General features: G+C 53.9%; 3 protein-coding genes across 5 annotated transcripts; 2 read left to right on the top strand and 1 right to left on the bottom strand.

The window, feature by feature from the left end:
- Positions 1–826: 826 nt before the first annotated feature.
- SYP (synaptophysin) lies at positions 827–12544 on the top strand. Its single transcript, XM_084871244.1, has 7 exons — positions 827–912; positions 2092–2157; positions 3310–3434; positions 6097–6292; positions 6925–7116; positions 8745–9072; positions 10956–12544. Exons 1-6 carry the CDS (start codon positions 895–897, stop codon positions 9066–9068), a joined length of 921 nt encoding a protein of 306 aa, XP_084727370.1. The 5' UTR covers positions 827–894; the 3' UTR covers positions 9069–9072; positions 10956–12544.
- Positions 12545–14091: 1547 nt separating this feature from the next.
- PRICKLE3 (prickle planar cell polarity protein 3) lies at positions 14092–23182 on the top strand. Of its 3 annotated transcripts, XM_084870132.1 has the most exons (9): positions 14093–14257; positions 15411–15496; positions 16203–16386; positions 18590–18703; positions 18995–19132; positions 20047–20250; positions 20346–20532; positions 21588–21890; positions 22436–23181. In XM_084870132.1, the coding sequence occupies exons 1-9, from the start codon at positions 14216–14218 to the stop codon at positions 22999–23001; spliced, it is 1824 nt and encodes a 607-aa protein (XP_084726258.1). In that variant the 5' UTR covers positions 14093–14215; the 3' UTR covers positions 23002–23181. The 3 variants fall into 3 exon arrangements, with proteins under 3 accessions (XP_084726260.1, XP_084726258.1, XP_084726259.1); XM_084870133.1 differs by lacking the exon at positions 15411–15496 and having other exon boundaries at positions 14100–14257; positions 22436–23180; XM_084870134.1 differs by lacking the exons at positions 15411–15496; positions 16203–16386 and having other exon boundaries at positions 14092–14257; positions 22436–23182.
- A 39-nt stretch (positions 23183–23221) lies between these two features.
- PLP2 (proteolipid protein 2) lies at positions 23222–26444 on the bottom strand. The gene is made up of 5 exons (XM_084870142.1): positions 26186–26444; positions 24754–24906; positions 24553–24648; positions 23937–24027; positions 23222–23632 (listed from the first exon to the last, which is right to left on the bottom strand). Exons 1-5 carry the CDS (start codon positions 26279–26281, stop codon positions 23610–23612), a joined length of 459 nt encoding a protein of 152 aa, XP_084726268.1. The 5' UTR covers positions 26282–26444; the 3' UTR covers positions 23222–23609.
- Between the last annotated feature and the right edge of the window lie 1306 nt (positions 26445–27750).

Raw genomic sequence — 27750 nt, 5'->3', positions numbered from 1 at the left:
AGGAGGGGTAGTCCAATTAAGAGTGGGCTGAGGGCCGAAACCAGTTTGGCTCAGTGGATAGAGCATCGGCCTGCAGACTGAAGGGTCCCAGGTTTGATTCCGGTCAAGGGCATGCATCTTGGTTGTGGGCACATCCCCAGTGGGGGGTGTGCAGGGGGCGGCTGATCAGTGTTTCTCTCTCATCGATGTTTCTAGCTCTCTATCTCTATCCCTCTCCCTTCCTCTCTGTAAAAAATCAATAAAATTTTTTTTTTAAAAAAAAGAGCAGGCTGGGGAATAAACAGGACATTAAGTGTAGGCAAGAATTTTAAGAGGATGAGAGAAATAGGGAAGATGGTTGGAAGGGGGAGGGGTTTTAAGATGTGCTTAAAATGCAGATGAGAAGAAACCCTCAAGACCTTGAACTATGTTTCAATTTCAGGGACTTTGGGCACTGCCAATTACTAGCTGGACAACCTTGTGCAAATCACTTCACCTCTCTGGGGCTCATTCTCAGCTGTAAAAATGGAGCTAATAGTCCCTACCACATACATAGGGCTGTTGTCAGGATTAAATGAGTGAACACATTTAACAAACTCAATAAAGGGCCTGGTAAAATGTGATACTGCAGGACCTAATGGTCCCTCCTCTCCCCAGACCTCTACCTGTGTTTTCAGACATAGATCTTCCTTGAGCATTCACAGGGTTCCAGCCTCGAGGCTGGAATGGCCGCCAGCTTCTTCAGCTTGGCTGATATGCGCAAGCGCAGGTGGCCAATGAGGTGGGGGCACGAGGGGAGGAGCTGTAGCAGTCTGGGCTGTTCTGACGATTGCGCGTACCCCCTCCCCCGCTGTACCCGCCCTTGCTAGCAAGCTCCTCCCGCCCCCTGCATTGCTGAAGCTGCTGCTGGCCGACATGGACGTGGTGAATCAGGTACGCGTTCCAGCACCGCGGACAGAGCCCGCGGCAGCCGGACCTCCCCAGCCTGGGTTGCAGAGGATCCACCGACTTTGAGAGGTGGTGCTCAGGGTCCTGGCAGCAGACACCCAGCCCCCGCCGCTGGGACTGGGGTCTGCAGCAGACGAGGGGAGGGAAAGGGAGGGGGAGAAAAGGAGTGCGCCCTTTGCCGCAGTGAGGGCTGTCCTCACTGCCGCAGCGGGGGGCAGCCACCAGGTTCCTTCCAGGAGGAAAACGGAGTCTTGGGGCTAGGGTACAACAAGAGGGAGGGGAGGGGAGAGGAGAAGGAAGATGGGGGTGCTGCGGATGAGCCAGGAAATACAGCGACAGAAGGCGTGAGGGCGGGGGATGGGGGGAGGGCTGACAGCTGCCCCTCCCAAATAGAGACGTTACCCCGGTAGAGAACCACTCCTTCCCCCAGACCAGACCAAGGAGGTCAATCTGGTTTTGCCTGTCCAGAAACCCTAGTCTCCCGCTCCCCCCGCCCCCCCAATATACCCAGTGAAGCCATGTCCCAGCCCTCCCCCATCTTAACCAGCCTAGACCCTTTGCCATCTCACTCTTCTTCAACACATTAGAACCTCGCCCCTCTCTAACCAGTACCAACCCCTCCCCATCCACATCACCTCAGACCCCCCCATTACCACCATCTGACTCATGTTTACCGCAGCAGACCCCTCCCCCACCCTAGCCAACCTAGCTCTCTCGCTCTCGCCCTCTCTCTCTCTCTCTCTCTCTCTCTCCCTCTCTCTCTCTCTCTCTCTGTTATGACTCACCTTCACCACTAAGGACCCCCTCCCCCACTCTAACGAACCCCGACTCTTTCCTCACTCGCTCCACCCTATCCCTTTCTCCATCTGCATCACCTTTACCATTTCAGACCTTCTCCCCTCTCCTAACTCATCCTGACTTTACGCCATCTTCCTCACCCAACCATCTATCTCCCCATCTCCCCAGGATCTTCCCTCAGAGAAGGTGTGCCCACACTGTCCCTGAAGTGTCACTTTCTCCTTCTCACCCCCTCTCCAAACGAATGTCCTCAATCCCTCTTGGAGGTCACATGCCCTATCCCCAGGGGTCATCACCTGATGGCACCCCTCACCTCCCTCTCCATCCCCAACAACCCCATTCCCTCCCCACCATTTCTCTCCTCAGCTGGTGGCCGGGGGCCAGTTCCAGGTGGTCAAGGAGCCCCTTGGCTTTGTGAAAGTGCTGCAATGGGTGAGTCTGGGCTATGGGGAGAGAGGGGGAGGCAGGTAGTGGGATATGGAAGAGCAGGAATGCAGTTGGGGTGGGGAGCAACAATGGATGGTTGGGTTGGGGGTAGGAGGGGATAGTGGTATTGTACTCCAGGATAAAGTCCCTGGGGCTTGAGGCCAGAGAATGGGTGGGCTGTGAAGTGATATCCCACAGGGCCAAGGGTCCCCCCCCCCCCGTTGTGAAGTGGAAGACTGTGACGTCCTATCTCCTCTCCTGAGGTGAGAGAGAGGCAGGGGAGGTGGAGCTTAAAGCCGGTTGCTGTGGGAGAGATGCAAAGCCAGGAGAAAACCAGAGACAGTGGGAAAAAAAAACAAGATGATGAGAGATAAGGAATGATGAAGCTAGAGACTGAAATTCTGAGGGGGAAAAAAGAGATACAGAGAAAGGAGACAAACAGAGACAGAAAAGAGAGACAGAGAAAGATGCACAGAGAACAGAGATGCAAAGAGAAATAGACACAAGAAGAAAGGCGGAGACTGAAAATGGGGTGGGGGAGAGAAAGAGACAGAGAAAGAGAGACAGAGAAAGGAGAAAAAGAGAGGCTAATACATAGAGAAAGAGAGGCACAAGGGAGACAGAGAACACTATACAGAGACTGAGTGAGAGACAGCAGGGAGAGAGACTGAGAAACAGAAAGACATAGAGAGAGACATGCATTCACACACAGAGAAGGGGGAAGACAGAGACAGAGACACTAGAGAGGCAGAGAAACAGAGATACAAAAAGACATCTGAGAAAGACAAAAACACATAAAGAGAGAGATACCGAGAGAAATAGAGACGGACAGAAATAGAGACGAAGAGAACAGAGACAGATAGAAATACAGAGAGAGACATAGAAATAGAGAGACTGAGACAAGAGAGAGAGAGAAGGAGGGGGTCAGAGCATTGAGAGGTACAGGCAGACAGAGACATCAGGAGAAAGACAGAAAGAGACAGCCGCATCCCTCTAATCAGCTTGTCCTTGGGTCTGATGAGCCCTGATTAGGGGGTGGGGGCGGGGACCGGTCCATCTGCTGTTGCCTGTGCTAGGCCCTGATCTGTCCAGACGAGGGCACCCCCATCCCAGGTGCACACAGGCTCACCATGGTTCTCCCCTTCCCTGCTGCCCAAGGTCTTTGCCATCTTCGCCTTTGCCACATGCGGCAGTTACAGTGGGGAGCTCCAGCTGAGTGTGGATTGTGCCAACAAGACCCACAGTGTCCTCAACATCGAGGTTGAATTCGAGTACCCCTTCAGGTGTGCCTCCACCCTAGCCCACCCCTGGGACTCCAACAGACCTGGGAGAGGATGAGAGTGGGGTGGGACCTGCCAACGTCTCCTCCCTAGTGGTTCCTGCCCAGACCCTCCCTCAGGACACTGTACCCGGTCAGGTCACTGCGCATGCACTGAGCACCTACCTTATGCCAGGAACTGCTCTAGGCCTCTATGACATGTGGTGAGCAAGAACAGACACAGGCTTCTCTGCCTGTGGAGTAGCCTTCTCTCTGTCCCACTGCTTCACTAATTAACTGTCACTTAAAAAAAACATAAAAGACAGGCATAGGCTGTTGCCCTCTGATTCTGCTCTAGTGAAAGGGAGCAGGAGATGGGCAATAAAAAAAGGTTCAAAAGCAAAAATATCTATAGCCTTAACATGTATGTACTCAACTAATCTTAGCTGCTATTCATTCCCATTCATTCATTCCATACATATGTTTCTGAGAATCTGATCTATGCCAGGTCCTGATCAAAGTGCCGGGGACATAACAGTGAACAAAACAGACCAAGCTCCCTACGCTCATGGAGCCAACAGTATAACAAATTAATTAATAAAGAGAATAATTGCAGATTGGGAGAAATTCAAGGAAAGGGTCCTCATGCAGGATTTTAGAATAGAGAATAATGAGGGGGTGCTGTTTAGCTCCAGGGAATGATTCAACGCCAAGAACCAATTCTGATATTTATTGAGCTCAAGGAAATGTTTACCTCCTGACTGGCAGGGAGACAGAGACCCAGAGGCACAATTTCAATAGAGCTTCAGAAGCTCCTCCACTACTTGGACAAATCACGTAACTGCTCTGGATCTCAATTTCCTCATCTATAAAATGGGATAATAACCACAGGGTTATGATGAATATTAAATGAATTAATACTTATAAAGTGTTTAGCACAGTGCCAGGCACACAATCAGCACTCCATATGTATTTGCTAACAAAAATAAATAAGTTCAAGGGACTCAGGAAAGAGGTCATTAATCGAGTTGGAAATTGGAGGGTGGTGAACACTTAAATGGAGGCTCATGAGATCACCCAGGGTGAGAGGACAGAAAAGACTAGCACAGGCCCTGAGCAATGGTGGAAAGAAAAGGAGGTGCCAGGGAGGCGTGGCCTGAGAGGCTGGGGAGCAACCAAGGATCCAACAGTTCACAGAAGCCAAGGAAGAAAGTTTGGGAAAGAAGGGGGAGTTGGCAGCGTGGGATAGACCCTTTTGAAGTCAGAAGACCACAAAAATCTGCATTCACTCCCCCAACACCTCCCGTGCCTAGGACCTCGGGTCCTGAGGATTTGCCCTTTACCCACAAGTCTCCCAGGGAAAATTCTGTGCCATGGGTCCCCCTGACCAACTCACCACCATCCTTGGCCTTTCATACCTCCCCAAGGGCCTTTCATTCCCCGCTTGGCCATCCCCACTCCCAAACCAGCATACCGGAAACCCAGCAACCCAAACCCAGATTTAACTCTTGCTCCCAACATCTAGCAGCTGCACCATCTTGAGCAAGTGACTTAACCTTGCTGAACCTCTGTTTGTTCATCTGTAAAATGGGTATAATAATGCCTGTTTTAGCGAACGGCAGGAGGAGGATCATTAGATGAGGCATTTATGCAAAATAGTAGGGGATCAATAAGTGTAAGCCTTGGTACCTTTGCTACACAAGGACACTGGCACAATTGAGTCAGTCTCAGGACCCTGCATCCCAATTTGAAGTGAGAGCTCTGTGACCTCACCACCACACACATTTCTCCCTATGACCCCCTCCTCCATCACACCACAAGAAAGGCCTTAGCCTCATACCCTCCCACTCAGCCCTCCCTCCCTCAGATACACACATCATGTTCCAGGGTCCCTTCTACCCTCCTATCAGTCTGTCTCTTCCTATTTTGCAGTCTCTGAAGAAATGTATACATTTCTTTCCCTTGGGGACCTGAAGTAGGATGGAGAGAAGAATCAATATGCTGTAGGGGGGAAATAAATGGTTCAGATCACAACTCTGCCATCCCCTCACCAGCTGTGTGACTTTAGTTAAGTTAATGTACTACACTGAGCCTCTGTACATCTCATCACATAGACATTGATTGAGCACTTAGTATGTGATGGATTCAGGCCCTGGAGTCACAGCAGTGAACAACACAAAGGGAAAAGCCCAGACTTCTTGTAATTACAGGGGGGAAAAAGAGAGAAAAATGGTATGTCAGTTGGGGTATCACTGCCACAGTGAAAAAAATGGAGCAAAGAAGGTGGCTAAGGAGTGCTGGGAGGGAAGAGTTGAATTTAATTTTAAATAGTAAGATGAGGGAAGGATTCACTGAGCAGAGCTTGAAGGAGATTGAAGGGAGTAAGACATAAAGCTATCTAGAAGAGCATTCCAGTGCAAAGATCCTGGAACGGGAGGGTGCTGTGAATGTTCGATGAGTAACCAAGTGGCCAAGGTGTCTCTGTTAAAACGAGAGCTGAATAAAGCTTATCTCACGGGATGCTATGAGCAACCAATGAAATGTGACTGGTACACAGTAGGTGCTCTGTGAATGGTTATATCCTCCTCCTCTGGGGACCTTGTCATTAGCAGGGACTCATGACTAGGCAGGGGGGGCGGGGGCAGGATTTTTAAAGTCTGGGCCACACCTGCTACCTCTCTCTGCAGGCTGCACCAAGTGTACTTTGATGCACCTGACTGCAGAGGGGGCACCTCCAAAGTCTTCTTACTGGGGGACTACTCCTCATCGGCGGAATTCTTTGTCACCGTGGCCGTGTTTGCCTTCCTCTACTCGATGGGGGCTCTGGCGACCTACATCTTTATGCAGAACAAGTACCGAGAAAACAACAAAGGGCCCGTGCTGGTGAGTCCCCGCATCCACTCATATGCAGGAGCCGGGGGACACAGAGCCTCGGGAGCCAGTCATGTTCATGGGTCATACCAAATCCCAGACATGCTCACATGCAAACAGCCACCATCACAGCCACACATGCGACTGCTGCTGGTGCTGAACACTAAATCACAGAGTGACAGAAACACACTCACAACGCACACAGCATCCCACACAGGCTACCTCCACACAACCACACAGACTAGGTCAAAGGAAGGAGCACAGAGGTTCACTGTGACAGTCGTGCACACAACACCCTGATTCCTACACATCTGTACTCATATACCCTCATCCAAGGCACAAAATGACACACATCCCCACATTCAGACGAAAGTGGACACAGTGCTTTTCACAGATTCGACAACCATCCTCCAGAATTCCCCCACCCACATATCAACAATCACACTCCCACATCCTCTGTGCCACCCACACGCCCAAGCTAGGAGGGCCACCTTCAGGTGAGTGCTGGGGGAAAGGCAGAGGAGACAGACCTCTTCGGGGGGGACCCCCTCTCCCAAGAAAGCCTGTGATCTGAGGAGGCTCCACAACCCAGCATGAAGCAGCCCACTTACCAGTGCCCTCTTCCTCTCCCCTGCCCATCCTAGGACTTCCTGGCCACGGCGGTGTTTGCCTTCATGTGGCTGGTTTGCTCATCGGCATGGGCCAAGGGGCTGTCGGACGTGAAGATGGCCACGGACCCGGAGACCATTATCAAGGGGATACCTAGCTGCCACCAGAAGGAGAATACATGCAAGGAGATAAGAGACCCTGTGACCTCTGGCCTCAACACCTCCGTGGTGAGCCCCGGGAAGCTGGCTAAACTGGCTGGGGAGGGAGGCTAGGTTACTTATAGTCTGGCATGGGATGTGGTGGAGAGAGAGAATGAGAGAATTCAGAAACCCAGAGAAGGCATACAGACAACAGAGCCTTGAAGTATTAGATAGCAATTGTAACTATGGTGACACCACAAACTGTCCTCAAGAGGGGAACATGAGATCTTCTGTACAAGTTTGGGAGACCTGGATCTCAGCCCCAGCCTCGTTATGTAAAATCTCCAGCAACTCGGTACCCTTTGGAACCTTTTTTCTTTAAAAAAAAAAAAAAAATGTATTTATTGATTTCAGAGAGGAAGGCAGAGGGAGAGAGGGAGACATCAATGATGAGAGAGAATCATTGGCTGCCTCCTACACGTCCCACACTAGGGGTTGAGCCCGCAACCTGAGCATATTGCCCTGATAAGGAACCCAACCATGACCTCCTGGTTCCTAGGTCCACGCTCAACAACTGAGCCATGCGGGCTGGGCAACATGTATTTGTTTTAACATAAAAGTATGTTTACATATTTTATAGATATTTTGTAAATTTGTGTATACATATATATGCGCACTTACTCATCTATTAGTGGTACATTTACATATTTAATTGAAGTTTATGCTTAATATTTTATATATCACAAATTTAGATTTTACTATATTTTATACATATACTAGAGGCCTGGTGCACAAAATTCGTGCAAGAATAGGCCTTCCTTCCCTCAGCTGCTGGCACCCAGACAGGGCTTCTGTCACAGCCCCGGCTTCGTCCAGAAGATCGTCCAGTCTAATTAGCATATTATGCTTTTATTATTATAGGTTATTATAGATAAACATGCATATGTAACAGGTAAATGTGCAAATATATAAACAAATGTATGCAATATTACTAGATTCCCAACACCCCAGGAATCTGAATTCTTTTTTTTTTCTTCTTCTTTTTTTTTACAGAGAGGAAGGGAGAGAGAGAGAGAGCTAGAAACGTCGATGAGAGAGAAACATTGACCAGCTGCCTCTTGCACACCCCCTACCGGGGATGTGCCCGCAACCAACGTACATGCCCCTGAACAGAATCGAACCCGGGACTCTCTACCACTGAGCCAAACCGGTTTCGCTGAATTCTTTTTTAAATATATTTTTATTGATTGCAGAGAGGATGGGAGAGGGAGAGAGAGAGAGAGAGAGAGAGAGAGAGAGAGAGAGAGAGAGAGAGAGAGAGAGAGGGAGAGAGAGAGAGAGAGAAACATCAATGAGAGAGATTCATTGATTGGCTGCCGCCTGCACACACCCCCACTGGGGATCCAGCCCCGTAACAGGGCATGTGCCCTGACTGGGAATTGAACCGTGACCTCCTGGTTCATAGGTCGATGCCCAACCACTGAGCCATGCTGGCGGGCCCAGGAATCTGAATTCTAACACACCCTACTCTCCCCACCCCCAAGGTGGTTTTCTGCACGTTGACGTTCATGCGCTGGGAATCCGTGGTCTGGGTTTCTGAAACCACCATCCTTCAGAAGCCCGAGGATCCATGCCTGAAGCGCACTGCCTCGAAGTTATCTGGGGCCGCCGAGGCAACGGGAGTGTGACGACAACCTGGCTTTATCTCTCCGCAGGTGTTTGGCTTCCTGAACCTGGTGCTCTGGTTCGGCAACCTGTGGTTTGTGTTCAAGGAGACTGGCTGGTCCGCCCCATTCCTACGCGCACCTCCTGGTGCCCCTGAGAAGCAACCGGCGCCCGGGGACGCCTACGGCGAGGCCGGCTATGGGCAGGGCCCTGGCGGGTACGGGCCCCAGGATACTTACGGGCCTCAGGGCGGCTACCAGCCCGACTACGGGCAGCCCGCCGGAGGCACCGTTGGTGGCTATGGGCCTCAGGGCGACTACGGGCAGCAAGGCTACCCTCAGGGTGCGCCCACCTCCTTCTCCAATCAGATGTAGTCTGGTGAGTGACGGGCGGGCGGGGCGACCAAGGGGGTACCTGAAAGGAGATGGGCGGGTCAGAGAACCAATAAGAGTCCGTAGTAAATGGTAGGTGAGATGCAGGCCAGACCAATGAGGGTGGGACTTACAAGCGAAGAGAGAAAACCTATCCAATGAATGGAAAGGAGGAGAGTGATGCTTGAAGATGGGAAGAATGAAGAGCCAATGGGAGAGGTAGAAGTGCAGCTCCGAGGGAAGGGCGGGGACAGAGAAACAGGCAGAGCAACCAAAGAAAGTAGGGAATAGCAGAGGGACTAGCGTAGTGGAGAATTAGCGGAGCATAGGAGTCAATCAGAGAAAAGGAAACGGTCTTAGAAATTATTAAAAGGCCAAAAATGATGAGAGTAAACTGGCTTGAATCATGACAGGAGGTGATTCATTCTGCCACCTCTCCACAACTCTTCAGGTGGGGGAGGTGGTGTGGAATTTCAAGAAAGAAAAAAAAAAAGGATGGAGTGGGGTCATTGAAGAAGGTTTGCTGGCCTTCTTGCCCGATCGGAAAAGAAAAGAGAGATTTCCCGCATCCATGAGGTGGGAAGAAGGGGAGAAGAGGCAGGGTGGGTGTCATGAGAGGGGAAAGTCAAGGAGGTGGCAACACGTGGATGGAGGTAGCTTCTGGCACTTGGCCAGAATGGAAAGGACAGGAAGCAGTTTCTTACGCATCCCACATCTAATTCATCAAAAAATCCTGTTGGCTCTACCTTCAAAATATAATCTATAATCTTCCCACTACTGACTGTCATCTCCCCCAGACATCTTACCTTTCCACCCCCATTCCCATTCTGTTCTATTCACAGCATTGGAAGAGATCCCATTCAATCTTAAGTCAGGCCACCTTCCTCATGTGCTCAGATAACTATTTTATTTTAAATGTATTTTTTTTTTTATTTCAGAGAGGAAGGGAGAGGGAGAGAGAGCTAGAAACATCAATGATGAAAGAGAATCATTGATCAGCTGCTTCCTGTATGCCCCTACTGGGGATCAAGCCTGAAACCTAGGCATGTGGCATTGATTGGAATCAAACCCAGGACCCTTCAGTCCATAGGTTGACACCCTATCCACTGAGCCAAACCAGCTAGGGCTATACTAAATAACTTTATACATTACCAGAGGCCTGATGCACGAAATTTGTGCACTTGGGGGAGGGGGGGTCCCTCAGCCCAGCCTGCACCCTCTCGCAGTCCCAGAGCCCTCAGGGGATGTCCAACTGATGGCCTAGGCCCCATGGGACCGGACCTAAGCTGGCAGTTGGGTATCCTTAGAGCTGCCACAGAGGCAGGAGAGGCTCCCACCCCCGTCGCTGCACTCACCAGCCATGAACCCGGCTTCTGCCTGAGTGGCACTCCCCCTGTGGGAGCGCACTGACCACCAGGGGCAGCTCCTGTGTTGAGTGTCTGCCCCCTGGTTGGCAGTGCGCATCATAGCGACCAGTCGTTATGCATTTCAGTCTATTTGCATATTAGCCTTTTATTATATAGGATGTTTATTGTTTGATGTCTGTCTCCCCTGCTACAATGTAAGTTCCACAAAGATGAGAATCTTGGTTTGGCTCAATATAGATTATAACCAATATAGATTATAACAGTTCCCATTAATGAACATCTTTGGGTTAGGGGAATGAGAATCACAATTTCTTTGGTACCTTACCTAGTAGGGAAAAATATACCTTCCCAGTAGGAGCAGCAGGATGAAACTGACTGCAGGACTCTGAGTGAAAGAAAAAGGAAGAAAAGGCATGTCAGACAGATGGTAAAGCCAGGGTGAGGGCATACCAGCCCAGGCCCTCCTGAAGGGCACCACCTATGTCTGGACCCCTTCTCCTTTCTGTGTCTTTTGTCTCCACAGGTCAGTGCAGCCCAGGAGGACCCCATGGGTGGGCAAGAGCTCAGGAGAAGGCCTGCCCTCCCTGCTCACCCCTACATCCCAGGTCTCCGCCCCTCAAGCTAGGAGACCCTTAACTGTCCTTTCATATATATATATATATATATATATATATATATATATATATATATATATATGACACATATAGATATCTATTGGTCTGTCTGAGCTCTGCCCCCACTCTGCTCCCCTTATACATTAGGGCCCCAATCTTTAGTGGGCCCCTCTCTTATCCTTAGCCCTTTCCTTGCATCTCGTGGCCCCTCTCTGTTCATTGGCCCTGTGCCCTGAGATTGACAAGGATTCTGAAAGAGGGACAGGGAAGAGACAGACCTTGGCTGTGTGGGTAGGATGGGCTTGACTTTAGAGTCTCTCCCTTCTCTCCCTCACCTCCTCCCAACTCTGGCCTTGATTTCTCCAGCAATGTTTGAACAACGGCCAATACAGAAAATTCAACCCTGATTTGGGGGAGAAGGCAGATATTGGAGGGCTTGGGACTCAACGTGGTTGTGGAGAGCTCTGGGATGGAGGGGACTAGTAAGCAGGGAGGTTGGGTTCCAGACATACTAGAAGTGAAGTCCAAAGAAGAGGGGTGCCCTAGGGCATTTTGTAAAGGAGCTTGGAAGGAGGCTGAGGGTGAGTTTCTACAAAGATCACAGCTTTGAGTGAAGCAGTGGGTGGGCCTTCTGTGTGATCAGGGCTTGTAGTAGGACTTGGTTCTATGGAAGGGGTGTGACTTGGGGGCCTGGGGACAGGGTTTGGGATAATGCTGAGAGTTCCAGACGGGGTGTGGCTTAGATTGGGACCAGAGTCTACGCGAGGAGTGTGGCTTGGAACATTCAGGAGATTGAGTTTGACTCTAAAGCAGGAAGGCTGAAAGGGTGATTCAGTAATGGGCCACCCTTGGGGTAAGGGGCGTGGCCAGGGTTCTAGATAGGGTGGGCCTTAGAATGGGGCATGCGTGATGGTTTCAGAGGGTACAGCCTGCCCCATCACCCCACAATGGAACAGTAAAGAATATATGTTTCAAAGTTGGGCAGGTTTGGTAGTGGCTAGGGCCTAAGGGATGTGTTTTGTTAGGGTTGGGGGGCAATATCCCTCACTAAGGCTAGGCCTGAGGGGGCCTAGGGAGAGCTGAGAGGTATGGCTTGAATGGTAAGGGGGGATCCAGAGAGAGGCACTCACACATACCCTTCCTTGCCCACCCCCACGATGGCAGAGTTAGATAATCAGAGGACAGAGCTAATGGCCTGTGGGGCCAGCCTACCCTTCTCCCCCTTTCTCCTACCTCTTCCCTCCCTCCACACCCCACCTGTCCTGGGATGGTTGGAGATCCGGTCTGGAGCCCCTATCCTACACCTTCTGCTGTGTCTGTGATGTCGGTAGTGCCTGTGACAGTGTGTTGCCATTTTGTCTGGCTGTGGCCCTTCTCCCTCCCCTTCAGACCCCCACCTTTTCCCTTGCCCTTCGGTATTGTTTGAAGACTCCCTCCCAGAGGAAGAACACATATGATTCATTATCTTCCCCTAAATAAACTCCTCAAACACCTAGTACTCCTGGCTCAGACTTCTCAGTGTGTCTTTTTTTTTTAAATATGATGTTTTGAGTTTAGAGAGAGGAAGGGAAAGGGGGAAACAGAAACATTGAAGAGAGAGGAACCTTGATTAGCTTCCCCATGCGCGCACCCCACTGGGGATTGAGTCCACAACCCAGGCATACGCTGATTAGGAATCAAACATGCCACCTCCTGGTACATGGGACAATGCTCAGCCACGCCCACCGGGCCTCAGTGTATCTTTATAGGAGGACACAAAGGAAGAGATGGAAAGGAGGTGAAAGGATGCTTCACCACTACTGACCTGCTGGATGAGGTTCAAGTCACCTCATCATTTTAGGCCCCCCTAACAGCATCTGGCCCAGGGATGCCTCGCCTGCAGATCATTCTAGGCCATGCTCAGAGTGGCCCTGTGCAATGCCCCACTACTGGCCACGGAAAGTTGTCTTTCAAGGGCTCAGTTCTAACTCCGGTCCCTTAGCCACGTGCCTTCCCCACCTTGTTCTCAAATCCTCAAGAGGCTCCAATAGAAGCCCATACTTCACAGGGAGACTTACCTCTACTCCTATCCTGGAATTTTTCAGAACCTGCTGTCTCTACATTTCCTTGCCTCCCCTACCCCGCAGCTGGAAAACCGGGAGACCAAGTAGGCTGCAAGACAGGGAGCGGGGAGCCATTCACTCATCCCCTTTAACCCTTCCCTGGAGCCAGAAGAGGCCAGAAGTGGCAGAATGGGCGGGATAGGGAGGGGTGGGGCCTGGAAATCCCTGGCGCCTGCGATGAAAGGCCGGGCTGACCGCCGCCTCCGCCAGGCCTAATTAGAGACCCCAGCCCAGCCCAGTGCCCAAGTTCTGATTGCTGGCCGGTGACCCCCTCCTCCCAGCCCCGAGGCACAGCAAAGCTGTAGAACATGAAGGAGAGACGACTGAGCTCAGGGAAAAGGATATCTAACTAGAGAGAGAAAAATGGGAGCCGGGGAGGAAAGGCTATTAGACCTCAGGATTTAGGGGGCATGACAGCTGGGCCTGTAAGAATGGGGGGAGGGAGGGAGGGCATGGGAACCTGGCCAGTGACGTTAACCTCCTCCTCATAAATCTCAAATAATCCTGGTTCTGAAGGGAAGAGAGCAGGGCTGTGGGGGTGTATAAGAGCTAGCTCTCTGATGGGGACGAAGGGAGCACCAGCTGGGGCTGCGATGGAGCTGGGACCATTCTTGCAGCGCTCCTACAAGGGAAAGAGTCCCTCGGAACATCACTAGTGAGGAAGACGCCAAGAGGTGGCTTTCACCCCTCCTCCAAACACAACTCCTATCGCCCACTCCTTACAGATCGCCACTACCAAGTCTCCCTCCTCCATCACAGAGCTTTCAAGCCCTAAAATATCCTGTGGGGGGCCACGTGGCACCTCGGGTCTCTGGGGCGCGTGGCAGAGGGCAGGGAGCCCTCCCGCACAGCGTTCCCGGGATGCGTGCCCTTCACCTCTAGGCAGGGGGCGCCTGGGCCCGGGAGAGGCGGCAGGCCCGGGGGCGGGCGCTGCGGGGCGCGCTCCTCCCCTGGCCGGTGTCAGGTTTACGGAACAGCTTCCAGGCAGGACGCGCGGTGGCCTGACGGACGCCGCCGAGAATTCCTGTCGCCTGACCCGGCCCGTCCTGACCCTGCTCGGACGCGCCATGTTCGCGCGTGGGTCCCGGAGGCGCCGCTCCGGGCGCGCGGTGAGCGAGACTCAGGGCAGCGGCGGGGGGGTCAGGGGTAAACTGAGGCCCAGGAGAGGGGGCAGGGGAGAGGGGTAGCGAGGAGGCGCTCCACGGATGGTTTGGGAATTCCCATCCCCAGAATTCCCAGACCGAAGGGGCTGAAGGCAGATGGAATCTGGTGGCCCACACTCCCTCATCACCTCTCCGCACACCTTCAGCAGCACCCAGAGACCGGTGTGTCTCCCTCTCGTGTGGGTTATGGGAGGGGTCTCTGGGGGCCAAAAGGTTGGGTCTTGGGTTCCTCAATCGAGCAGGGACCTTTTGAGCTTCTGAGGGAAGGAACCTCGCCCTGTGCCTTGGCGGAAGGTGACCTGAAGAGGGAGGTCGGCGCTCTAGGGGTGCCGGAATACTGAGAGGCCAGGGATTGGGGTTTGGGGTAAGCCTTCCAGGCTTCCACTTGAGCAGAGAGCCTTTGACTTCCTAGATAGGAGGGTCTCTCTCTTCCTTTGGGGGGGACCTCTAGGTGGGGCCTGGATTTGGTGGGCCAGAGGAGAGAACAGCCCTAGGATACGAGGGGTAAGAGCCAAGGCTTCCTGAGGGTTTCTGAATGGATCGGGAGCCTCCTGTTCCATTGCAGGAGGCTCTCCAGTTCCTTGGGTGAAACCAGGGTGGTTTTTTTTTTTGGGGGGGGGGGTGGTTCCTGTGGCGATCCCAGGTAGGATGATGTCTCAGACTTCTACCCTATGGGACGGGAGTGCTGCTGGCCTTGTGGGTGGAGCAGGGGCCTAGACGAAGCCTGGGGTAGACACCCAGGTTAGGGACTCTGCCCTGAGTGGGGCGAGTACTCTAAGTTCTGGAGGAGGTGTTTAAGACCTGCAGGAGTCAGAGGCTGCCGGGAGGGGTCCCGGCAGGATGTGAGGAGTTGGAGGCTGGCCTGGGGAGGGGAATTCCCTGAAAAGGAGGCATAGAGGGAGGTGGCCTCAGCTGTCTCTGTTGTATACCCCTCCCCCGAGCTCGGGGTGCTGTCCCAGCCTGCCCAGCGCTACCCAGGTAGGACAGGCCCCAGCGTGCGGTCTCCAGCCTCGGAGTGGAGAGGCGGGTCCTAACTTCTCCCTCCCTGCCCCCCCCCCCCCGCCCGGCGGGGTCCCGCGTCTGCCCCCGCCCACTACAGCCTCCCGAGGCAGAGGACCCAGACCGTGGCCAGCCCTGCAACTCCTGCAGGGAGCAGTGCCCTGGCTTTTTGCTGCATGGCTGGAGGTAGGTGACCATCCCAGGGCCTTGCCTCTGGAGGGAAATCCTGAGACTCAAGCCACGCCCTTGGCTTGCCCGCGGTCCACAGAGGAAGCTCAGTCAGGGAAAAAGCCTCACGCTGTGATTCAGAGCCCCGCCCCCTGACTCATTCCCTATTGTCTGGTTCCCGGGAGAGCTCCACCCACGACACAGCCCCGCCCCAGAAGTGTCCTTCCTCAGGCCTGAGTCCTATCCCTAGGGAGATCTGTGGTCCTCCACGCCCCTTTCTCAAGTTAGGAACTCCTCTCCCAGACCCCTGTGCCCTATCTCCTGGAGCTCCATACCTAAAACAATCCATAATGTACAACAGAGAGCCCTATCCGAAAGTTCTGAGGCTCAATACAGGCTAGAGCCCACCTCCAGGGAAAGTTCCCCCAAAATGTCCAGAGCCTCTCCTGAGCGGAAGCCCCTAGATGTATAACTCCAACCTCAGACTCAGAACCCCAGCCCTAGTCAGGCCCAAATCTCAGAGCTGAAAGTCAGGGCTGGCCTTGAGACCCCACAGCTCCATCTCTTCACCTCCTCCACCCAGGCTCACAGCCCCACCCCCAGGCCCAGAGTCCTTTGGTGGTGATCATCTGCGTGTCCCTGCCCCTCAGTTGGACTTTCTTGGGCTGTCAAGGGGTCCAAGTGAGCTGCCCTTAGTAATTGACCCCCATCCTGGCCCCCTCAGAAAGATCTGCCAGCACTGCAAGTGCCCTCGGGAGGAGCACGCCGTGCACGCAGTGCCTGTGGACCTGGAACGCATCATGTGTCGGCTAATCTCAGACTTCCAGCGCCACTCCATCTCCGATGACGACTCGGGCTGTGCCTCAGAGGAGTATGCCTGGGTGCCCCCTGGTCTCAAGCCAGAGCAGGTGACCAGAAGGCACCATCCACTGTTGCTTTCCAGTGGGTGCACACACTCTCAAGTAGAAACCTATTTCTGGGGCAACACTAGGGTGTGTGGTCAGACTGTGCCTGTCTTTCTGACGCCTCTGAGATCTAGAGGTGATCAGCCCCCCAAAGGGAACTCTGAGCGATCACTGGGCCAGTTCCTTGGGCCTCTTCACCCATTCCTGTTCTATCCCTTACCTCAGGGCTTATCCTAGCACTTCATTCACATCTCCACTGATTAACCCATTCAATAGTTATTGAGCACCTACTGCATGTCAGACACTGTTCTAGGTGCTGTGAGGACACAGCAGAGAACAAAATACACCATGTACACTGAGTGGCCAGAGTATTATGATCTCTGAATGCATAATAATCTGGCCACTCAGTGTATATATATTAGAGGCCCGGTGCATGAATTTGTACATGGGTGGGGTCCAGCCAGTCTGGCCAGGGGGAGGGGACATGGGCGGTTGGCCGGCCTGCCTGCTGGTCGAACTCCTAGTTGAGAGGACAATTTGCATATTAGCCTTTTATTATATAGGATATACACTGAGTGGCCAGATTATTATGCATTCAGAGATCATAATACTCTGGTCACTCAGTATATATATATATATATATATATATATATATATATATATCCATGTAGAGGTTAAATTCCTGAAGGGAGCTAATAATGAAATATGGTGTAAGGTCTAAGGATTAAAGAAAAGCAAGGAAGTAAGTTGGGGGGGGGCGGTGGAGAGAGATGTTAGGATTATAAATAGGGTGTCCAGGTAAGTTTTTGTGAGAATATGTTTGAGTTTGAGCTTCCTGAAGGTCATGAGAATGAACCATGCAGAAATAGTAAGTTAGAGAGATCTAGGAAAATGGAATCGCTAATGCAAAAGTCCTGAGGCAGGAGTGTTCTTGGCATGTGTGAGGAGCAGTGAGAATACCAGTACACTGAGCAGAGTGAGCAACAAGGAGAGTGATGAGGCGGAGGTGGGGTCAGAGAGGTGGCAGGGACATGGAGAGGACTTGGACTTCTACTCTGAATGAGGGAGAAGCCACAAGAGATTTGTGAGCAGAGAAGGGATATGATTTGCCTTAGGATTTCACGGGATCCCTCTGGCTGCCGAGTGTAGAACAGGCTGTAGGAGTGAGGATGGAAGCAGGGTACCAATGAAAGTGAGAATACTTCAGTAACCTAGTTGGCTGATGATGGTGCTGGCAGTAGAAGCAGTAAGTGGTGGTCAGATTCCAGTTGGAATTTGAAAGTAAAGCTGAGAGATTTGTTTGTGGGTGTGAGAGAGAAAGGAGTCAAAGATTACCTTAAAAGGTGGGGAGGCGGGGGGGAGGTGAGTGGATCAGACTAAGGCAGGAGCATGTTGGAGGTCTAAGAGCATAAGTTAAGTTTGGGCATCCGGAGTTTGAAGTACCCATTAGACATCTGAGTGGCCACTTTGCTTGGAACTCAAGGGGGAGATCATAGAGCCTGAAGCATGCATTCGTGAGGCCTTAGCCATGAGGTGGACTTAGGTTGTCATGAGGTCGCAAGGGAGTGAAAGGAGACAGAGGCAAGAGGATCAATGATGGAGACTAAGGACCCTCCCACACTTAAGGGCCAGTTAGTTGAAGAACCAGAAGAACAGAGGAGTGTCCAACAGCTTTCCTTTTGGTAAGAGGAAGCCCAGGACGGTGTGATGTCCTGGAAGCCAAAGGAACACAGTGTTTCCAGGAAGTCATTAACTACGTCCGGTGCTACTGATGGGTCAAGTTGGATGAGAACTGAGACCTGAACAATTACTTTAACAATGTGAACGTCATCAACGACCCTGACAGGAACAGCTTTAGAGGAAGGGCAGGGAAGGCTGACTGGAGTGGGGTCTGGAGAGACTGGGAGGAGGGGAAGTGGAAACAATGAGTGCACACAGCTCTTTTGAGGAATTTTGCTGGACGGGAAGGAGAAAAGTAGACGCAGTAGCAGGAAGGAAAAGTGGGGTCAAGACAAGAGCGAATTCCTGGCATGTTTGGGAGGTGACAGAAATGACCCAGCCCCTAGGAAGCATAGATGGAGGGAGTCCGTAGACATTGCCTTCTGATGATTTTAATTTGCTCCGAGAAGTAGGGACCCGCCATCCCACTGCATTCCAACCACCCCTCATCTCAGTTGTTTTTCTTCCATCCCCCATGTCCTCCCAGGTATACCAATTTTTCAGCTGCCTCCCAGAGGACAAGGTCCCCTACGTCAACAGTCCCGGGGAGAAATACAGAATCAAGCAGCTGCTGCACCAGCTTCCACCACACGACAGTGAGGTGAGGAGAGAGAAGACAGGAAGGGCATGTCAGGGAGGGGGCACAGCCTGGGCAAATGCCTCACAGCTGGGAAGAAATGGGCAGGATCAGAGGTGAGCTGATCTGAGGGGAAAGGTCTGAAGGGCAGAGGACATTCCTTGGCAAAGCCACACGTGGGACTTGGGAGAGGAGGACAGGGATGGTTATCTCTACAGGAAGCGCCATCTATACAGAGGCATGGAAGAAATTTGAAAGTGGGTGGGTGGGGGGCAGACAGCAGGGGAGGAGCCTGTTTGACCCTCCCTACCTCAGGCACAGTACTGCACGGCACTGGTAGAGGAGGAAAAGAAAGAGCTCCGAGCCTTCAGCCAGCAGCGGAAACGGGAGAACCTGGGGCGTGGCACTGTGCGCATCTTCCCAGTGACCATCACCGGGGCCATCTGCGAGGAGGTGAGCCATGGAAGGCTCAGGGGAGGGAGTGGCGCCCTTGCTCCAAGCCCTGGGTTGCAGGACCCATGTCCCTATCCCACTGGCAGGCAGGGACTGCCTCTAAGCTTTCCTGGCCAGCGATGTCTGTGTGTAGGGCTCCCTGGTGGATGGGACTTGTTCCTCAGATCCCTCTGTTGGGTTGGGTCTGTCTCTAAGGAGGCCGCAATGGACCTTATCTATTCGTTTCCTCTCTGGTCCTCTTGTGGTGGAGACTTGTCCTTAAGAACCCACCCACACTGCCGAAACTGGTATGGCTCTGTGGATAGTGTCGGCCTGTGGACTGAAGGATCCCAGGTTCGATTCTGATCAAGGGCATGTACCTTGGTTGCGGGCACATCCCCAGTGGGGAGTGTGCAGGAGGCAGCTGATCGATGATTCTCTCTTATGGATGTTTCTAACTCTCTGTCCCTCTCCCTTCCTCTCTGTAAAAAAATCAATAAAATATATTTATATATATAAAAAAGAACCCACCCACAGTGGCAGGGCCTGTCTGTAGAGCCAGGTGGCGGGTGGAATTTCTCTCTGAGGCACCCTCCCCTCAGTGGTTGGAGCCTGGCCTTACATCCTACTGTTAGGTGAGGTCTGTTGCTAAGGCTCCCCCTGGGCCTGGCCTGGCTCCATGGTCTCACCAGCCCTGCGAAAACAAGGCCTCCTTTAAGGCCACCAGGATGAGTAAGGTTTCCCACAGACACAGGGTCCATTTCTAAGGCACTTTCCTCCTCCCATGGAGGCAGGGCCTTTCTCGAAGTTACCCCGTAGGTAAGGCCGGTCACAAAGGCCGACCATGGGGAAGGCCCTAGTATGATATACACCTTGGCCGATCCCCCGTCTAACCATGTCGCTGAGGGTGACCGTGCCTCTCTGTCGCCTGGCAGTGCGGGAAGCAGATCGGAGGCGGAGACATCGCAGTGTTCGCCAGCCGAGCAGGCCTGGGTGCCTGCTGGCACCCTCAGTGCTTCGTGTGCTCCACCTGCCGGGAGCTGCTGGTGGACCTCATCTACTTCTACCACGCTGGCAAGGTCTACTGTGGCCGCCACCACGCCGAGCGCCTGCGTCCGCGCTGCCAAGCCTGCGACGAGGTGATGCCTTACTGCCCAGGGGAGGGAGTGGAGGGCGGCCAGGGCCAGGGAAGGCCCCGCTGACGGCCACAGATGGCCTGCGTCCCCCCCCCCAGATCATCTTCTCCCCTGAGTGCACGGAGGCCGAGGGCCGGCACTGGCATATGGGTCACTTCTGCTGCTTCGAGTGTGAAGCATCCCTAGGAGGGCAGCGCTACGTCATGCGTCAGAGCCGTCCCCACTGCTGCGCCTGCTACGAGGCCCGCCATGCGGAGTACTGTGACGGCTGCGGGGAGCACATCGGTGGGTGAACATGGCATTGGACAGGAGGATGGATTCACATCTAGGCCACAACCCCCCGCCCCCTCTATTCATTCTGTCCTCCAGGCGCTGCCCACCATTATCCCCTAGTCCAAGCACCATAACCCTATACCTTTCACTGCGGGTCCCATCACTGAGACCCCCCCACCCAGCCATACTCTCTAAATCTTCCTACAGAGTACGGGGCACCGCTACACCCCCACCCCCAGAGTGCCCTCTCATTCCCAGTAGCCCGGGCCTCCCTGACAGCCTACCTCCTATGCTCCTAAGCTGTACCCTATGCTCTAAGACTCTCCATCAACCTAGCTCAGTGATTTTCAACTCGTGTGCCGCAAGAATTCTTAAAACACGCAATGCCTGACTAATTAGTCAGGGGCCCTGACCTCTTTTCCCTTAGATTGTCAAATAAACAAGGACAACAGCCAACACAGCAATAGCCGTCTGGCGCGAATGAATCAAAATTATACCTATCTGTTGTCAGATCAGCAAAGCATATATTTGTGGTGTGCTGTGCTGCAGAAGTGTAGTCACTCGTTCATGTGTGCCACGAGACGGCAAAGGTTGGAAATCGCTGGCCTTGGTACATCATACTTTCTACCACACCCTGCTCTCGAAGATTCACCTCTTTCCCATCGAGGCCACCCCTACCCCGCCCTGTCCGCAGGGCCCAGGCCCCTTTAAGTCCACTGTCCTTCCATCTGTCCTTCCACCGGAAGCCACCTCACTGTCTAAGCCTGACCCACATCTTAGAGTCCAGTACTCAGGCCCCACCCTTGGAGAGGGGACCCTGGGAAAGAAAGAGTAGGGAAGAAGATGGTAATCAGCCAGTTTGAGGTACCCTGCGGTGAGGGCCAAACCTCGGATTTCCTGCTTTCTGCCAAGAAGGGCGCCATTTTGGAGAGGTGGGGGTGGGGAGTGTGTAGGAGTCTTGGGGTTGCTTCAGATTCCTGCTCTCTTCAGAAGGGCCCCATGTGAGCGGGGTGGGACATGCCAGGGGGGCTCTGTCTTAGTTTCCCCCCCTCGCGGTGTCCCCCCAGGCCTGGACCAGGGCCAGATGGCTTACGAGGGCCAGCACTGGCACGCCTCCGACCGCTGCTTCTGCTGCAGTGGCTGCGGGCGGGCCCTGCTGGGTCGCCCCTTTCTGCCACGCCGGGGCCTAATCTTCTGCTCTCGAGCCTGCAGCCTGGGGTCCGAGCCCACAGCCTCCTCGGCGCCCGGCCGCCGCAGCTGGAGCGCCAGCACAGTCTCCACACCGCTCCCAGCCCCCACAGCTTCTCTCTCTCCTGGGGAGGGGCCATCCGAGACCGCCACCAAAGGCACCAGCACCGAGGCTGAGCCCAGTGAGTTACCCCTGGAGTCCTGCCCAGCCCCTCCCCCCCCCAAACCTGGTCCCTGGGGGTGACTTGCCCAGTCCCTTCACCTGCTGTCCCCCTGGCCCCACCCCCAAATCATCCCAGGCCTGGGCTGCACCCAAACTACACCTCTTCCTGAACCCCGTCGGCTCCCTTCTATACAAGGCCCTGCGCTACTTCAACTGGTACCTGCCTCAGCCCAAGTTCCTCCTCCTCTTCTCCAAACCCTGGACCCTCCACTTTATGGAAAACCTAATCTGCTCCAGCCTGTGCCACGCCCCTTCCACCAGAAGCCACGCCCCCTATCCCCATCCAGTCCTGCTCCTCCCCCTGGATTCCAACCTCCCCCCCCCCTCCACTCAGACCCCGTCCCAGGCCTCCTATTTCCCCGACTCCCCACTTCGCTGCCCTCTCCGACCCCTGCCCCCCACTTTCCCAGTGCTGATGGATAGGGGAAAGGAGAAGGGCCATCCACAGGGCTCCTCTGGGAGAAGGCAGATACATACAGGGACTCCCTCCATCTCTGCTTCCAGCTGCAGGCTCCGAGGAGCCCTCCCGCTTCCGGAGAGGGGCCCCTCACCGCCACTCCATGCCCGAGCTGGGGCTCCGCAGCGCCCCCGAGCCACCCGCAGGGACCCTCGGCCATTTGGACCCTGAAGATGATTCTTTCAGTCGCCAAAGTGCCCCTCGAGTCAGCTTCCGGGACCCTCTGGTGTCTGACGGAGGAGGCCCTCGGCGGACCCTGAGTGCGCCTCCAGGCCAGCGCCGCAGGCCTCGCAGTCCCCCTCCCAGGGCCCCCACGCGTCGCCGCCACCGTCATCGCCGCAGACGCCGGTCTGGCAGACTTCACCACCAATGTAACTTGGGATCAGACTCCGAATCTTGCTCCAGCTCCCCCTCCAGCTCCAGTTCAGAGTCCTCCGAGGATGATGGCTTCTTCCTGGGGGAACGCATCCCACTGCCCCCGCACCTGACCCGGCCCCTGGCTGCTCAGGACACTGCAACGAAGACCCCCAACTCTCCATCTCCGGTGGCCCCGGAGAACTCGGGCCCAGGGACGCCTCGCCAGGCCAGAGACAAGAACTGCATCGTGGCTTGAAGGCGAGGCTGTCCTGGAGGGCTCCATTTCTCCAAGACTTGAGAATAAATTCCCTTCCTTGCTACCTCTGTTTGTACGATTGGAGTGTCTTAATATTTGGGTTAAAACAGGCCTGGCTTCCCCCCCTCTGTGCTCCAGCTGCCTCCCTTCCCTCTTTTCCCCTCCTGATGCTTGAGATATCCCCATCTGATCAAAGGATGAACTTATTCATTACCATATATTCTAGCAATCCGTTTATTATTTATTCATATGTATCCCTCCGCAGAACCCCCTCCCACACTGAGGTGATTTACAGTGTGTCACAACCTGGGGCCCAGAGTCTGAAACGGAGGTACCCCTCTCCCTCATTTTGCTGCTTAGGTGGGGGCATAGTTGGGGCAGAACTGGTGTCTGCTTCTAGATGCTTCAGAAGGGGAACCCAGGCACACCCCTAGAGGTGGCCACACCCAGGAGGGCTGATTGGCAGGCTGGAAGACACATTCTTCAGATAAAGGCACTTTTACCTCAATAGGAGGCTGGGAGTTGGCTAGGAGTGTTTGTAGGGGCGGGGAGCAGTGATTTCGATGGGAGTTATTTGCAGGTTGCATAGAGAAATCCAGGTAGTGCACCTACACTGGGCCATCTGTAGGGTCTGCAAGTGAGGAAAAGAGAGAAAGCAGTTAGGACCCATATGCCCACTTTACAAACAAGAATGGTGATGCTTATGGTACTTGATACTAAAGCCGTAAGTAGGGAGAAACCAAGATGGAGGCCTAGGTAAGCACCTAAGCTGCCGCCTGGCACAACAATTTCAAAACAACAACCAAGAACAGACATCAGCCGTAAGTAGCAATGAGAAACAGAGCTGGCATTCATGCCCTTTCCTCTGCAACAACACCCCTCTACACACACACACACACACACACACACACACACACACACAGACTCTTACTTACCAGTAGGGGCTGCTGTGTGTCTTTGCTGCTTCAAGGGGAAAGTGTAATAGGCATCGAAGCCAAAGAGGCACACAGCGATTAGGCCCATCACCTGGAAGTGGGGATGAGAGTGGGGGCTGTGGGTTAAGCTGATCAGCCTACTCACCCTCTTACCTCCTTGTATCTACTACCTCCGGTGACTGCCCCGGGAAGGGATGGCGATGAAAGGGTCGGGACACTGGACTCTACCCGGACTCTCCCTTCGCCTAGTACTGCTCAAGTCAGGAGAGCCCTCCCCCATCTACGTGGCACCATTCCCAGTGTACACGTAAAACAAAGTTCTAGCCGATGGCAGTCTAGTGTGTTGACAAAGATCCTGTGTCAGGCCAGGGATGGCCCTTTACAGCCAATGATAATCTTGGGAGGAATCAAGGTTCTGGCCAGACTTGCCTGCGGACCCTGAGGACAAGGTGGCCTGTTGTGGATCCTACATTTTCTGCCAGAAGCAGAGACAGAAATGGCCCCTAGGTCCTCAACTCTCCACCCCACCCCCATATCCCTCTCTCTCTCTCTCTCTCTCTCTCTCTCTCTCTCTCTCTCTCTCTCTCTGCTTTGAAGCTGCCTCTAAAGTCTTTACCCCGGCGATGATTTTGGAGCTGTTTCCTTTCTCCACGAGCACAATGATGGAGATAATCAGGTAGAGGATGGATGCTATGAGGGTTCGGAAGAAATCCTGTAAGGAGTATAGAGAGAAAGGAAGTCAGCATCCACAGTTCCCAGGACAATCCCAAATGCTGAGGCCCCTCCCTAGCCTAGCCACTTCAGTCCCCTTTCTCACACTCCAAGGCCAGTTGATGATCCTTATCCTGGAGTTCAGGTCACACATGTAGATGACAAAGAAGACAGCAGCAAGGATCATCTCAACCACTGACAGAGAGGAGTATGCCGATGTGGAGGCGGCGAAGCAGATCAGAATCACCAGGCACAGTATCTGGAAGGATGACATGAGAAAGGGGGCCTCCATCAACTCCCTGGGCTGAGGGGTTAAAAATCAAGGGTCTCTTGGCCCCACTGGCATGGCTCAGGGATTGAGCATCGACCTATGAACCAGTTTGATTCCCAGTCAGGGCACATGCCCCAGTTGCAGGCTCGATCCCCAGTGTGGGGTGTGCTGGAGGCAGCCGATCAATGATTCTCTCTCATCATTGATGTTTTTTTATCTCTCCCTCCTCTCCTTTCCACTCTGAAATCAATATATATATTTAAAAAATCAGGGGTCTCAAACTCAGATGCCTACCAGGACTGGGAAGATGACAAATAATCACAGCTAAACACTGTGTGCTCATTGTGTTCCCAGCATTGTTTTAAGAGCTGTACAAGTATTAACTCACTTAATCATCCTGCAGCCCAATAAACTGGGAACTGTTATCAGTATCTTTATTTTATAGATGACAAAAGCGAGACACAGAGACATTAAGTGACTTGCCCAGGGTCACCCAGCTAGGAAGGGTAGAGGCGGGTGCCTCAGTTTCCCCCTTTCACTTCTCAGATAGGGGCGGCGTGCTGGGAGTGGCCCTGCCAGGTGTTTGGTGAGCAGTGCAGAGCCAGCTTGGGGCGGGCGGGACGTGCAGTTCCCCAGGCAACCCCTTTGAGAAGCAGTGAGAGTGTCACCAGAGGGGCAGGGCTCCGGTTAAAGGCACCGCACCCGTTTTACCAGTGACTCAAAGGCGGCATTCACTGTGAGGGGAGGGGGCGGGAAACGGAGGCTCCCAAACAGCGAGGGACCTCCCGCCCCACCACGGAAGGGCCAGAAAGAACCCGAGAAAGGCTGGAAGGACTAGCACGGGGCTCCACCCCATCAGGCCCCGCCCCTGGGCGCCCCGCCAGCCCGCCCGACGGCGCTCGGGCCGCGCCACGCCCTGCCACGGGAGGTCCCCCACCTCCCAGCCCCCTGGAGCCCCATCCTGGAGCCCACGGAGGAGTCCACGCGGCCTCCCTCCACGGCGTTCCCCAGACGCCCCATGACCCCTGGCCTCACCGCGTGGCCCAGCGACTCCCGACCACCCTCTCCAAACCCCATCGACCCGCCCTGCGCCCCTGGTTTCGGGCCTCAGCCACGAACCCACTTCCCCCGTCCCTCTGCCCAGCACCCGCGGCCCCGCGCCTTCCTCGGCATGCGTGTGTGTGTGTGTGTGTGTGTGTGTGTGTGTGTGTGCATGCTATCGAGCCACTCCGCCCCGCCCTTGCCCACCCCGGCCCGGGACGCTCACAATCTCGGCGAACAGAAGGATCCCCTTGATGGTGCGCACGAAGCTGGTGCAGCTGGCCCAGCAGCCGGGGGCCGAGAAGCGATCGGAGTCCGCCATGGCTTGGGCCGGAGTCCCTGAGGGCGCGGACGATCTGCTCGGGTTCCCGCGGGCTCGTGTACACTGCACACCCAGCCGTCTTGCCCTCCGTTTGGCCGGGAAGGGGGCCCTGAGGCGAAGGAGGGAGTGAATCACCGAGCCCAGCCGAAGCGGGCGGGGCCTGAGGGGGCCGGGCCAGGTGGCTGCCGCCCCGGAAGCCCCCTCGCCCCGCCCGCCTGGGATCGTCCCCACCCGGAGCGCAGCCACCCGGGGCGCCCCATCTCCGGAGGTGCCAGCCTCGGAGACTTGGCACTTCGGGGTTCCTTGAACGGTAATGGCGAAACCCTTTGCCCTTTTTAAGAATGCAAATGTTTCCAGGGCTGCCTCAACTCACAGCCCAGGGGAGCTGGCCTTCTGGAGGGACTGACTGGGTTTCCTTAGCGCTAAACAAACAAGCAAGCAAGCAAACAAACAAACAAACAAACAAACGGTGGAGGCCCTGGTGAAACTAGGTATATTGCCAGAATTCGGAATATTTCGAATTTTGGAAAATTTCCCCAGTGCAACCCTAGCTGGATTGGCTCAGTGGATAGAGTGTCAGCCTGCGGACAAAGGGTCCCAGGTTCAATTCCCATCGAGGGCAAGTGACCTGATTGAGGGCTTGATCCCTAGTAGGGGCATGCAGGAAGCAGCCAATTCTCTCTCATCATTGCTATTTCTCTCTCTCTTCCTCTCTCCCTCTCTGAAATCAGTATATTTTTTAAAAAAATTTCCCAGTGCATAGATGGTGTATTACTTAATATTCAGTGGTGAGACTGCCGTGTGTGTGTGTGTGTGTGTGTGTGTGTGTGTGTTCTAAGCATGTTAATATTTCCTCGAGCAAAGGCGTGGACGTTCACTGTAAGTGGGATAAGTAGGACAGAAAATTGTGCCTCATTGAGCCAGATCAGGTTTTGTAACAAATGGTTCCAAATTGTGGGGAGGCTCAGTTTCCAGGGCTGTGGGGATTGGGAATTGCAGATAAAGGACCTGGGACATGGAATAAACCTCCTGGCAGTGATGGGAATCGAACTGCCGTGGTACACAGGCCGAGAGAGGACAGGGCCTGGTGAGCATCTGCTCAGTAAACGGGGGCAAACACTATGAGTAGCGTTGGAGCTCAGGGTGTGTCTGATACTCTGTTCTGCAATCCTAGGGCAGTCTGCTTTTCTGGTTCTGAGGCAAGGGGCTGTCAGCCCAGCCCTCGATGAGGAATGGAAAAGGAACAGGAGTCTTATTGCTTGGAGCTTGGCAAGATGGGGGGAAGGCTCTTGGGGTGCCAGGCTGGGTGACAAGGCTGACAGCATTTGGAGAGTGTATTGCCCTGAGCAAGCAATTTCTCCTGACTCAGACTGGCTTTCTGCATGTGAGACAGGCACCTGGTTAGGTGTGCTGGGTGCACACTCTCTAGATTGGACATTGGTTTTATTCTCAGCTCACTTGAGGAGAGA

The sequence above is a fragment of the Pipistrellus hanaki genome, assembly GCF_964339955.1.
Source record: "Pipistrellus hanaki genome assembly, chromosome: X".
In the NCBI taxonomy this organism is placed as follows: Eukaryota; Metazoa; Chordata; class Mammalia; order Chiroptera; family Vespertilionidae; genus Pipistrellus; species Pipistrellus hanaki.
Note: the sequence above shows the minus strand (reverse complement) of the source record. Positions and strands in the feature narration are given on the sequence as shown.

Bases quoted from the DNA above. Each gene is read 5' to 3' on its own strand.
- PLP2 (XM_084870142.1), bottom strand. From the start codon at position 26,281: ATGGCGGACTCCGATCGCTTCTCGGCCCCCGGCTGCTGGGCCAGCTGC. The intron at 24,907-26,185 runs GTGAGCGTCCCG...TCATCCTTCCAG, and splicing joins TCCTTCTGTTCGCCGAGATT to ATACTGTGCCTGGTGATTCT. The intron at 24,028-24,552 runs GTAAAGACTTTA...CCCCACTTCCAG, and splicing joins GCTCCAAAATCATCGCCGGG to GTGATGGGCCTAATCGCTGT.
- SYP (XM_084871244.1), top strand. The intron at 2,158-3,309 runs GTGAGTCTGGGC...CTGCTGCCCAAG, and splicing joins TTGTGAAAGTGCTGCAATGG to GTCTTTGCCATCTTCGCCTT. The intron at 7,117-8,744 runs GTGAGCCCCGGG...ATCTCTCCGCAG, and splicing joins CTGGCCTCAACACCTCCGTG to GTGTTTGGCTTCCTGAACCT.
- PRICKLE3 (XM_084870132.1), top strand. From the start codon at position 14,216: ATGTTCGCGCGTGGGTCCCGGAGGCGCCGCTCCGGGCGCGCG. The intron at 16,387-18,589 runs GTGACCAGAAGG...ATGTCCTCCCAG, and splicing joins CTGGTCTCAAGCCAGAGCAG to GTATACCAATTTTTCAGCTG. The intron at 18,704-18,994 runs GTGAGGAGAGAG...TCCCTACCTCAG, and splicing joins TTCCACCACACGACAGTGAG to GCACAGTACTGCACGGCACT.